This window comes from Emys orbicularis, chromosome 7 (assembly GCF_028017835.1).
Source record: "Emys orbicularis isolate rEmyOrb1 chromosome 7, rEmyOrb1.hap1, whole genome shotgun sequence".
Classification (NCBI taxonomy): Eukaryota; Metazoa; Chordata; order Testudines; family Emydidae; genus Emys; species Emys orbicularis.
In genome coordinates, this window is record NC_088689.1 from 81136108 (window position 1) to 81149287 (window position 13180).

The 13180-nt window shown below is 58.5% G+C and overlaps 1 protein-coding gene across 1 annotated transcript in view; it reads left to right on the plus strand.

Moving 5' to 3' along the window:
* Positions 1 to 243: 243 nt before the first annotated feature.
* Positions 244 to 13180, plus strand: part of SEMA3F (semaphorin 3F) — a 100506-nt gene continuing 87569 nt past the window's right edge. Inside the window, exon 1 of the mRNA XM_065408384.1 lies at positions 244 to 355. Within this exon, the coding sequence (XP_065264456.1) occupies positions 244 to 355 (112 nt within the window). The remainder of the gene's footprint in view (positions 356 to 13180) is intronic.

The window sequence follows — 13180 nt, forward strand, 5'->3', positions numbered from 1 at the left end:
CATCTTCTGATGCAGGGGGAACTATGTGGGAAGGAGCCTGGGAGGTATGTGTGAGCTGGGTGTGCCCTGGCAGTAGTCTGGGGTGTGTCTGTGGATGGTGCTCCCCATATGAGAGGCGGATGGGGTGAGAACCACATCCCCGCAGTGGGCCAGCTACTCCGTTCTCAGCCCCCCAAGTAACACTGCTTTCTCCTGCCCACTAGGCTTCCCAAGGACTCTGCCTGGACTTAGACCCACCCCACCATGCCCCTCCTTGGCGTCGTCCTCTGGGTCACCCTGCTGACGCTGGGCTGGCGGGCGGCCCACGCCAAGGACTACATCTTTGCCACACCGAGGGTGCAGCTCTCCTTCAAAGGTAAGACCCTGTCTCCTTCCTTCTTGAACCTGAAGCTGGGGGTCCCGTGTCTTGTGCTTTGGGGTCACTGCAGCAGCTGTGTCCAGAGTCCATTCCAGGAGCATGGAAATCCAGGTCTGGTTCTTCCCCTCCCAGGGGCTGTACCAGAGTCCATTCCAGGGGCTCACAAATCCAGGTCTGGTCCTTCCCCTCTTTAACCTCCGGGCCATTAGCACATCCATCAATCCCCTCTGTGTCCACCCCCTTCCTGAGCCAACATGTGCTTTGGGGCACAGGGAAATCCTGGCCAGGATCATGGTACCTTGCTGGAATGGATTCTGGTCAGTTCCTCTGGTGCCAATGAGATCCGCTTGGTGCTGTGGGTGGTGCCACGCGGCGTCTCCAGCTGGGTGGGGGAATTGCATTGTGGGACAGGGAACTTTCCCACCATTCCTCAAGTCGAGCGCTGTGGCTGGCAGACCAGACAGTGGGTGGCAATGTGGCGAGCCCAGGCTGGTCCTGGCACCTAGGACCTGGCGATGCCCCGCGAGCAGGCTCCCTTGGAAGGGGGAAGGGGTGACGTGGTTCTTCTGGCTAGTCTCCCCTCTGCCCATGTGGTTGCACAGGGCTGTTGGACTTCCCCGTGCCAGATGGCTAGGGTTTGGAGCACGTGGCTAGTGGCGTCTGTGGGGCCGCAGCTGAGATAGTCCTAGACGGGAGCCCTGTGCCCGGCCCCACAGCACCCTGTGGAAGGGGGCACAGGCCCAGTTCGCAGTTGATGTGGTTGAAGGGTGAACTGGCAGAACGTGGCAGCTGCTGTTTCAACAGAGGGTGCACAGTGAGTGCTTCTGCTCCCCTGCCCTTCCTTCTCGTCCCTGCAACACAGAATGGCCCGGGCCGTGGGGGAGCCGGCGGGGCGGGTTTTCCTGTAAACCGCAGCCGGGGCGAATGCAGAAAGCACACGTGAAGGATCGGAGCTGGCAAAGGAGGGGACAGGTGCAGAGCCCCGGAGCAGATGCAGGGCCCCGGAGCAGGGCTCGCTGTTGCAAATTAAGCCACCCACTGGTGTTGGTGCCTGTATGGGCTGGGACACTCCCTCCTCCCCCGCCCCCATCCGTTTGGGGGATCTGCTCACTGGCTCTGCGCTTGCTCAGATACCTGGGCCCTGTCCAGATGTACATGGCTTTTTGCGCTTGCCCCAGGGGTGCTGGACCCTGCGCCAGGCGGCCTGCTGCTGGGGTGGGGGTTGAGCTGGAAAGAGGAGGGGTGTGAGTGGGTGGCAAGTTTCAGCAGGGCCAGATTTGTACAAGCAAGTTGTGGTCATCATGGGTGCCTCTGACCAGTCTGGGTGAACGCTGCATGGGCACCTGTGTCCTGGGTGTCTCTGCCACTTGCCAGCTGGGGAGACTCTGCAGGTGGCAACATTGCCTAGCGGGCAGGGCACTGCAGTAGGACTCATTGAGACCTGGCTTCTGTTCCCACCTCTGCGACCTTTGCCGAGTCACTGCCTGCTCTGTGCCTCAGTGTCCCCTCTTGCTCCTCAGCTCTTGAGACCATGAGCTCTTCAGGGCAGAGTGTCTCTTGCTGTGTTAGACAGGGCCTGGCCCAACGGGACCCCGACATGGGTTGGTGCTGCTAGGTGCTACCATAGACAATAGGATGCAGCCCAGGGAGAGTCCCATGCAAATTCAGCCTCTGCCTCTTCTCTCCCCTGGAGGGGTTTGCCCTTTGGGCCCCTCCCGTCCTGCTGCTGGTGCTGGAAGCGATGTGGGACTCAGCTGGGCCTGAGCAGAGTGGGCAGGTGCTGTGTGGACAAGGAGCAGGTGGATGGCCGGGGCAGGAGTCCTAGAGGATTGTGGGAAGGCTTTGAGGGTTTGCAGCCCTCAGCAGTTGTGCCATGGCACTAGCCTGCATCCGCAGTAGAGGGAGCAGAAGGGACAGTCGCTGTACCCCAGCCATGCCAGCGCAGTCCTGAGATTGCTGCCACTCCGCCCGTGTGGGGTTTGTGCGTGTGGATGGGGTGGAGTTAATGGGAACACTCGAGGGATAACTCGGCGTTCACTTGCTGGTGGAGGCCAGCCCACAGCCCCATTGCAAATGAGATCCCGTAATGATGCCCACATGCCCGCTGGCTCAGCCGGGCCCTTCGCCACTCGGTACCACTGGGCGGGTGTGCAAATCTGTGCAAATGCCTGTGATCCATACAGCCGTGGCTCCTCGTTGCCCCCACTCTGTGCTGTTAGGGCCCAGAGCTTTGTTTCCTGCCCTGGGCCCCTGGCTGAGGAAGCAGGACACTGCATGCCCCCGTTTGTGATACTGCTGTTGTGCTAGCATGGTGCAGACAGGGTGAGATCCACCCCTCGCCAGGCCTGGGTGGCACCTGTGTCCCTGTTTTGCTGATTTCGGTGGCCGACAGGGCGTGAGCCGGCCCTCAGTGAATTTCATTTCACGCTGTATGTACCTGATCCCATGTGACCCTGCTGACTCCAGTGGCGTTCCTGCTGGCTTACGCCGGGGTGCCCGAGTGCAGAGCCCGGCCCTTTATTTCTCAGGAAAACTTGAACTGAAACATTAATTCAGATGGTCTCAGGGTGGGGCGCTGTCAGATGGGCTGGAAAGCGGGTCAACCATCGTCCCAGACCAGCCCCGTTTTGTCTGGGAGATGGGTGGCCATGGTGATGGGCTCAGCCCGGCCTCGAATAATATCTTTGCTAATGGATTGGGAGTGACCCACACGCCGATCAAGGTGAGCTGGGAGGAAGCGAGGAGAATGAAACCACACAAAGGCGCCCGGCAGGGTTAGGCGCACGGGCAGCAAACGGAAGCTGATTTCAAGGGAAGCATGGTGGTGGGGCCGTCTGGGGAGCTGAGAAAGGAGCCGAGTCCTGGGACAGATCTAGCTGGCAAAATGAAAAGTTCAGCTCCACAGACTCTTTGCAACAGGCCACTACTCTCTGCAGGGCATAAACTGAGGAGGAGGAATTATTTCACACAATACTTGTGGGTATAACTAGGATGACGCTCGGGGTGCTGGGCTGGGGATGTTCCAGCCCTGGGGACTTTGGAGACCTGCCTCGGGGGGGTGTTTTGTGCACAGGCTGGGAAGTGGATTCGACTACTAAGGTTTTTGCAGGCCCGTGGTTCTGTGATACACTGCAACAGGGCTGCATCGCGATGTGCGGTGTTCCCAGCTGTTCTGGACTCCAGCATGGAGAGAGAGGCAAGCCAGAGCAAAATTCAGGCTTTAGTCCTTCCTCCACCTACAGTGTCCACTCCCGGCAAGCCCGTACTGAATGGAGAGGGCTCGTTGACCCTCTACGTAATCACCCAACAGTGCCCCCTATTGGGAAGCTGGTTATCATAACACCCAGGTGTATGTGCTGAGCAAAGGATGTTGAGCAGTGTTGCAAGATTGAGAAATGTGGGGTGGAGGGAATTGCAGCCACCTGATCTCTTTGGAGACTAGATCAGGCGCTTGTTGCACGGTGTCACCGAGTGTGGGGGGACACAAGGCCCTGCACCTTCGACTTCCTGCGATTCACCATGACTCTCAGCCAGCCAGTAAAGCAGAAGGTTTATTTAGATGACAGGAATACAGTCCAAGACAGGTCTTGCAGGCACAGACAACAGGACCCCCGCTCAGTTAGGTCCATCTTGGGCTCCCAGGGCGCCCCAGCCCCCTTGGGAGGTCAGAGCCCCGTCTGCCTCCCAGCCATGTCACCAGCCAGCTTCTGAAACTCTCCCTTCAGTGACCCCTCCCACAGCCTTTGATCAGTTTCCCGGGCAAAGGTGTCACCTGGCCTCTAACCCCTTCCTGGGTTCTCATGTTACATGCTCAGGTATTCTCCGGTCAGTCTCCCATCCCCCAATGCAGACTATCCTAGCCACACTCCCCTGTCAGCATTCAAAGACCACAGTAAGAACAGTCCCAGTTCGTCACACACGGGGCTGCCGGAATGTAACCGCACACCGCGTTTTCAACAGCGTGTGCGTTGATGCAATGCCCATGCCAGGGGCAGCAGCTCTAACACGGTCCAGACAAGCATTGTTAAGCCTGGTCTGCGGCGGGATTGTCCACACGCAGTCGCTTCCACGGGAGCTGGGCGTTGCTTGTACGTCTCTGGTTTAACTCCTTTAACTCGCGCTGCCCTCGCTGCTGTCCATGACAACTGGATCGGGCAGTTGTCAGGTGGGATTCCCAAAAGCATCTGTGACTTAGGAGCCCAAATCCTGTTGCCTGAGGGATTTAGGAGCATGGGTCCTATTGACTTTCACTTTCCTCTGGAAATCCCAGTTTGGGACTCAGGGTGGTGTTTCCAATTTTCACTCCTCTACCTGAACTCTGCTGCCGCCTGTGGGTGGTACCCACTGGGGATCTGTGTGGCTGCGCTGATTGACAGCTGGGTGCCTGCCTCTGCAGCCATCGGAGAGCTGTTAACGAGAGGCACTGAGGGAATTGCTGCTTCCTTTTATCCCTCCCCCCCGCTCCGAAAGCCACCCACCCTAGGTGCAGATGGGCACGGATGTGCTGGGCAAGGAGGGTGCAGTTTATACTTCGTTGAACTGGAGTAATTATTGGAGCAACTTTTTTGCCTTACTCCGAATGAGCAGGTCACCACCCCCGCCCCCCGTCCATTAGGGGGTCTCTTTGCCCTGCTGCTGTGCTCTTTCAGTGTCTCCAGTCAATGAGAATTAACCTCTCGCCTTCCTTAAGAGCCAGCTGGGATGCTGGAGTTGTAAACTGAGCTGGCTTTAATCGGCTTTTACGAGTCGATAATTTCTCTGTGTGTCTCTCTGCACCGAGGCAGCGGGGCAAGTCGGGGTGGGCGGCTGCAGGGAGACCTACTAAGCAATGCAGGCCCTCGTAGCCAGCTCTGTGCATGAAAACAACTCCAAGGCTGGGGGAAAGGTGAGGGATTCACTGGGCCGGCTCTCTCCTCCCCCTTGGCCCAGATCCCACCGCGGATTAGTCGACAGGAACAGGCCCTACCTCCGCAGGCAGGAAAGGAAAGCAAGCGAGCAAAGATAAGCCCTGGCGGGGGCGTCAGTACAGATGGCGCAGGCCCAGCAGGCACTGAAATAGGAGCCAGGACTGTGCCTCTGCTGAACTGTCAGGGCTAATGGCGTGCCGGCTTTGCAGGACAGGGATCCAGCCCTGCTTTTATGTCACCAATGGAATGAGTTTGGCGGTTTCAGCCATGGGCCCATTAGAAGGAGCTGGTCATGCCATGAAAGCTGTCGTCCAGTATCGCACAAGTTGTTGTGTTTTGTTCAAGAGAAAATTATTGGAATTGGGGCAGCACTGCAAGTCGGGAGTGATGGGCACTGGCAGAGCTGTGGCGGGAGCCCAGGACTGGGATAGTGGGGGGCTGCAGGTTAGCAGTGAGGGGCACCAGCAGAGCTCTGTATGTGGGGAGCCCAGGGCTGGGCTAGTGGGGGAGTGTTAAAAGTTCAGGAAGATGCCCAGAGCTGGGGGTGGGGGATGCAGGTCTGCAATTCGGGGGTGGCTGCTGGTGGGAACTGAAGGTCACCGATTGAAGGGGTGTCCAGGTGTGGCAGGGTGTTTAGCAGGACTGCAGGTGCCAGGAATGCCAGGAGCCCCAGACAGCTGGACTGGCCAAGCCCCACGGGGGTCCCGGATCTGGCCACTAACTCTGTGCCCAGCCAGCCAGGTTCATCCCTTGTGCTGCCCAGTCTGGCTGGCTGGGCACAGAGTTAGTGGCCAGCTGGGAGAGCAGCGGAGGGTGGGTGGGAGCTAGGCTGCGATGGGAGGGGGCTAGTGGATCAGGTTTGGGAGGCTTGGTCACCCCACAATGACCTGGAGGAAGGGGCTTGCTTGGGGCAGGTGGAGCAGGGGCCATGGCAGCACCCGGTGGCTCGGAAGGTAGCAGAGAGAAAAGCATTTTGCCCCCAGGGCAGATAAGGGGAGGTCAGGAGGTGAGATGAGGATGGTCACCCGCTGGGCCTCTCCCACTGGGCCTGTAGTCTGATTCCATGTTTAATATCCCCAGGCCCGGCTCCCCGCCCGGCTGCAGGCCACGGTTGCAGCCGGGTACCCTACTGGGGTCTGCCTGTGGAAGGAGGCTGATAGATGGCCCAGGGCAGCGCCGGGCAGTGCCTGGCAGCCCAGGGCAGCTGGCACCTGGTTTTCATCCCTAGATTACACGTCTGGAAGGGACCACTGGGATCTGACCCTCTGTCTATCCCAGGGCAGGGATCTTTTCAAAAACCATCCAATCTTGCTTTAAAAGACAGCATTTGGTCCTGCCATGAGGGCAGGGGACTGGACTCGATGACCTCTTGAGGTCCCTTCCAGTCCTAGAATCTATGAATCTATGAATAAAAAATGGGCAGGGATAGAGAATCCGCCCCATCCGTGGGTAAATGGTTCCAACGGTTAATTACTCTCACTGTGGAAAATTTACCCCGATTTCCAGTGTGAATTTGTTGAGCTTCAACTTGCCAACATTGGGTCCTGTTAGACCTCCCGCTGCTAGCCTGAACAGCCCATTGTTAAATATGTGTTCTCCACATAGATATCTATAGACTGTGATCAGGTCACCCGTAACCTTCTCTTTGTTATGCTAAATAGATTGAGCTCCTGGAGTCTCTCACTGTCAGGCAGGTTTTCTAATCCTTTCATCATCCTCGCGGCTCTTCTCTGGATACACTCCTATTTATCAACATCCTTCTTGAATTGTGGGCACCAGAACTGGACGCTGGATTCCAGCAGCGGTTGCACCAGTGCCAGGTAAAATCACCTCTCTGTCCTATTAGAGATTCCCCTGTTTATACACCCCAGGATCACATTAGCTTTCTTGACCACAGCACCACACTGGGAGCTCACGTTCAGCTGATTATCCATCACGACCTCCAAACATCTTTCAGAGTTGCTGCGTCCCAGGGCAGAGCCCCCAGCCTGTAGGTACAGCCTGTGTTCTTTGTTCCTCGAGGTTTACATTTCCATTCAGTTTGTTTGGAGAATCTCCTGTGACTGGACAATTATCATCTACGTCCTCTTAGTCCAGCCAGTTAATCTGGAACAGCCTCCTTTTGCCTTTTGTATTACCTGGCATTACAGGGCCAAGATCCCATCTCACGTGTGCCCCTGGTGTAAACCAGGAGTGAAAGCTGTTGAAATCCAGGGATCCATGCAGGTGTACGCAAGGTTCAGGCCCATGGAGGCATAATCTCCTTTACTTCTGGTGTTGATCCAGAGCAGCTCTCTGATGGTGTTATGCGCATGTAAGAGGTGGGACTGCCCGGAGAGAGTATGCGGATCAGCACGCTGTTGGGTCTGGATGGATGGATGCTCTCCTCTGCAGGAGGCAGACGGAGAGCCAGGAAACTCTGGGTCTGAGCCCACCCCTTTGGCGGGTGGAGACTCGCAGGAGAGATTCCCCAGGCTTGTGACATGCACAAAGGCAGGGCCGTCCCTACCCATACGCAAAGTACGCTGCTGCGTAGGGCACCAGGAAATTTGGGGCACCAAATTCCCTGGTGCCCTGCGCAGCTGCGTGCTACTCCAGCCTCTGCTCTGCCTCTTCCCCATGGCCCCCGCCCCCGCTCCGGCCTTTCCCCGCCCCCACTCCACCCCTTCTCCAAAGTCCCCGCCCCACCTCTTCCCGCCCCTGCTCTGCCCCAGCCCCACCCCCACTCCACCCCTTCCCCCAAACCCCCGCCCTGCTCTGCCCCAGCCCCGCCCCCACTCCCCTGAGGACTGCAGCAGGGCCGGGACTGCACTCACCGGCGGCGGGAAGTGCAGCAATCCGGCCCCAGCCAACTCCGCCAGTGAGTGCTGGAGGGCTGTTCCCCCCTACTCCCCAAGCCAGCCCCCCCCCATGGAGGCCTGGAGCCCCACACACTCCCCCCACGGGGGGGCTGCGTAGGGCCCCAGAATTGCTAGGGACGGCCCTGCACAAAGGGACTGGTGACGGGGGTTGCAGAGGTCCCCAAGGCGAGGCTGCCGAAGCCACAGCTCTGGAGCTGCCCGTGCACCGAATGGCTGATGCAGTGCCAGACGCCCAGAGGGAGGCACCGGCCCTGCTGTGCCGCAACAGGCAAGGGATAGCCGAGGGTCTGGACCCAAGCGAGAGTTTGGCTGAAACCCTGGTGATGGAAACTGCTGCCTTGGCTCTAGCTTCAGGGGCTCCCCACTGAGCTCTCTCATTGGACATGTGCGCATCCCCTACTGGTGAGCCTGTCTCAAGCGCCGTGTGCCTGAACTGGGGGGTGAGTCTGGTGTGGCCCAGCTGGGGAGCTCTCGGTCTGGCTTCAGCAAGTCCTGCTCTTACTCGGGAGGGTGCCGGTCAGGCCCCATTGCCGGGCAAGGGGCGGCTGTTACCCCTGCGCAGAGACGTGCCGAGCCGCGCTCTAGAGTCAAAATGGAGTTTTGCTTTCCACGACTGCTCAGTTTTGCTCCTAAATTCCCCAAGGAAACTCTCAGCTGGGCATGTTTGGCTCGCAGCCAGTGGGCTCTGTTCACAGCAAACTTGGGGTGATCCGCGCGAGCCCCTTTAGAGATGTGGGACATAGGAGAACAGGTGACATGACCTGAATTGAACTTGGCTCTGAGCTGCCTGGCTTTGCACTGCTAGGATCTTCTCCTCTGCAATGTTCTTGCCAGGATTTCACCCCTGGAGTCTCTGATGGGGACTTTCAACCTGATCTCCAGCTTGACAATACGTCTGTTAGTCTATAAGGTGCCACAGGACTCTTTGCTGCTTTTACAGCTCCAGACTACCACGGCTACCCCTCTGAAGCTTGACAATGGTTTTTGCTGGGCCACTGTAGTGCCTGGGCTGGAGTGTGCTCCTGTAGGCTGGCTTCACCCCTTTGCTTCAGAACAGTTAGTTACTCCCAGTGTACGTGAGATCAGAACCAGCCCCATAGCACCCATTGGGATCCTTACCCTCCCAAGCCTTCCCATCAGTGCTGGGCTGCCCCTGTGGGGCACCTCCATCTCAGCTTGGGCCTGCTTTGAGGCAGCACAGGCGGTGGCGTGGGCTAGCTGCCCAAGTCCTGCCTAGGCTCTCAGACGGGGCTGTGCCGGGCGGTTGGCCCATGCTGTCTGTGCCGCTGCTAAAGCGCTGGCTCCGAGCAAAGCTCCGGCTGCAGCATAGATGGCCTGCATGTGTGGATGTGGCCCTGGTGGGGGGGATGAGCAGCGATGGAAAACAGCCCTGATCCAAAATTTTGCTGTTCAGGAGGAAAAGGGCCGGGCCACAGGGAGGGTCTCTGCCTCCTGCTGTGCTGACGGGACGGCTAGGCTCTGATGGGGACCCCCACGGGCAAGGCCGATTTCCCAGCCTCCTCTGCATCGGGCAAAACCAGAGCGGATATTTTTAATCAGCTTGTCACCCAGACTCCATTTCCCAGCCTGCTGCTGTCTCTTCTCTCCCGCCACCATGCGCGGGAGGCTGGCTTAGGGCCCCAGGGGCATTTGCAGGCTGCTCTGGGCCCTCTCCTTGCTCCTTTAAACTGGGGCTTTCCCAGCAGTTATGGGGAATTAGGAGGCGACTCCTGCTGACTTTCGTTGCCTTAGGCCCCTGGGGAATCCCAGCCTGAGATCTGTGCATCTCACCTGTTGACTGATCTTAGCAGCAGCCCCCAGGGCTCCTGTCGGATAAAAGGAAACACTTGTTTTTACACAGGATGCTGTTAGTCGTTGGAACTCCTTGCCACATGAAGTGGTTGAGGCCATGTTTGAAAGAGGGGCTGGCCATTGATATAGAATCATAGAATATTAGGGTTGGAAGAGACCTCAGGAGGTCATCTACTCCAATTAGAATAGTTACTGCTGACAAGTTCTGGCAGGGGTGTTGAACTTCCAGTTGCAGGACTAAAGCTGATCGCTGTTAAAGATCTCACGGGGGGCAGGTTATCCCACATCTGCTACTTCTGACACCTTCTTTGGCAGCATCTGGTGTTTCCGCAGCCAGAGACGGGGGCTGGGCTGGAGGGAGCTTGGTTCTGCTTCAGCCTGGCAGTGCCCGTGTTCCAACGAGGGCATGGGGCTCCGTGGCACCTGCTGCTGGAATCCGGGTGAATTCTCTGGCCTGGGTTATGCAGACCAGCCATCAGAATTGCTCCATCTGGCCTTAGGATCCAGGAATCTCTCTCCTTTCTGAACCTCCCTCTTGCCTGTACTGCACTTGCTCCCCAGCCGGCCAGCGGCCAAGCTCACAGTGGCTGCATTGCAAGTAGCTCTGGTGGAATTCTGCCCATCCACGCTGCATGGCCTCGTGGGAGGCACGGTGGCCAGCAGGGAGCTAGGCCCAGCCATAGCTAAGCCACAGAGATAAGCCACAGAGATAAGTGCTGGTGAGAATCAATTGTCTTCTTAGTGGAAACCAGCCGCTACACTAAGGCTTTGTCTTCACTACCCGCCGATCCGGCGGGTAGCAATCGGTTTTTCGGGGATCGACTTACCGCGTCTAGTGAAGACGCGGTAAAATCGATCCCTGATCGCTCTGCCGTCGACTCCGGAAATCCACCTCGGCAGGAGGCGGCAGCGGAGTCGGCGGCAGCGCGGCAGCGGTCGACTTTCCCGCGTCCTCACCGCCAGGTAAGCCGACCTAAAATACGCAACTTCAGCTACGGTATTCACGTAGCTGAAGTTGCGTATCTTAGGTCGGACCCCCGCTGCAGTGTAGACCTAGCCTAAGTGGGAATCCTTTACTTCCCAGTGAGAGAGACAAGGTGGGGGAGGTGATAGCTTTCACTGGGCTGACAAGTTCTTGGCAGAAGAGACAAGTTCTGAGCCACATAGAGCTCTGCCTCTGGTCCGGGACAGGGCCTCGGAGCACCGCAGCTAAACGCCAGGTGGAACCGATTGGGAAGCATAAGGAGTTAACACATGTTGCAAGGAATTGGGCAGTCTCAGCACACAAGAGGGATAGGGGGTATGTGGTAGTGAGGCAGAGAACCAGCGTTGCCACTGAGGCCTGGTCTGTGCTAAAAAGCAAAGGCGACCCCTCCTGGTAGCATAGGGTGCAGCAGTGCCGTTGAGTCCAGGATTTCAGTGTCTTGCTGAGGGAGGAACAGGAGCCTCTCTTTGGAAGGGGCTGGGCTGGTTTCCCGAAGGAGCAGGACTGAGAGGCCAGGGCTGGAGCGATGGCTTTGGGAGAAGTGTTCGCCCGGGGCTCAGAGGGCAGTTTTGTCATTTTTCGGTGCAAGCTCATTTGGCAACGTGGGGATTGGCTGCTTTCACCCGCCTGGCTGCTGGTGGGGCATTGGGTGCCCTGGACGGGGTCCATCGTCTGTTGTGATAGGTGTGGGTAGCGCTTCCAGGGTCGGTTGTGCCCCCCTCCGGCCCGGTGGTTATGCTGAGCCCCAGTGGTGTGGCAGTGCCACCAGGGCAGGGCAGCGATGGGCAGTGGGCGTGGGACCGTTGGCCTCGAGGCCTGCAGTTCTGGTGTGGCCCTGCAGCTGGTAGGGGGCTGGCTTTGGTTGAAGGACAGTGTCGTGGTGGGCTTAGCTTGGCTCCTCATGCAGAGGGGTCTCTGCCCCATCCCTCCTCCCTCACTGGCAGGATGGCCTGGCCAGGGAAACCATGTTCCTCTTGTGTCCGTCGCACTGTGGCAGCCTGCCTGGCCTGGGGTGTTTGTGCCGCTGCTCTGGGGTTAGCTGGAGACTCCTGGCCCCAGGCCTGTGTGCGTGGCACCCTGGACCATGAGGAGAACGAAGGTGATAAACGTCTCCATGGATTGCAAGGCCTGAAGGGATCTTTGTAACCCTCTGTGAGTAGCCGCGGGGCAGGACGCGATGTCTTGGCTGTGCCGAGGGGCAGAAGACGCAGGTCTGGCCGGGAGCTTTTCAGAGGTGAACAGTGCAGCTTGCGGGGCTCCCTGGGCAGGTCCTGCCCTGATTTATCACCTGTCTCGATCTGGCACTCATCGGAGCACCTTGCGGTCCTTGGCGGGTGTATCCTCCCACATCCCTCTGAGGCCAGGCGGGGCTCTGTCCAGGCCCATTGGACAGCTGGAGACTGAGACACCGAGAGACTCGTCCCAGTCCCACAGGCTGTCTGTAGCAGAGCCAGGAGCTGAACCTAGGCATCTCAGGACACAAACTCAACCTTATCTCATCGCTTCCGGAGCCAGCGTCTGTCTCCTCTTCTCTGCTCCTGCCTTCCCCTTTGGGCTGCCTTTGGCAGCTTGTCTGTGGTGCCATGCCACGGGGCGCTGCCAGCTCACCCAGTGTCCCAGCTGCCCACTGGGGACCCCTAGGACCCAAGTGGGGAGAGTGGTAACAAGGTGTCCAGCCCCTCTGGGTTCTGCGGACTCGTCCCTTCCTGTTTAGCCCTGACCAGGGACGCTTCCCCTGTCCCCCTTTCCGTGGTCTCCAGCCCAGCCGCCTGTTGCGAAGGACAGTCGGTATTGCCAGTACAGTCTTCGGGAGCAAAGCATTTTGGCTCAGTGCTCTCGGCTGCGGTGCCCAGGGAAGGCAGAGGCGTGAGATTTCTGGTATGTGGCTACTTGGGTCTAATCTTAATGCCCGCTCCAAGCACAGCTGCCCCGAGCCTGCCCCAAGAGTGCTGGGTTGTTTTCTGACCCGACCCCAACACTCGCAGGTGGGTCCTGGCGGATTGCCAGGCACTATCCCTCGGCGCTCTACGGATGGCCTGCTCCCGGGGCCAGGACTTGGAAGAGCGTCCTCCAAAGGCCGCCCTGTGGATGTCTCTGCACTGCCTGCATTAGGGGAATCCCCCCTTGGCTGGACCCTGGGCTCCTGGGGACCCTTTATGCCGCTGTCTCTGGCACTTTGACCGGACATAAAGGACCTAGAGCGGGGTGAGGATCCCACCCCGGGGTTCTGTTCTCAGCTCTGCCACTGGCCATGTCA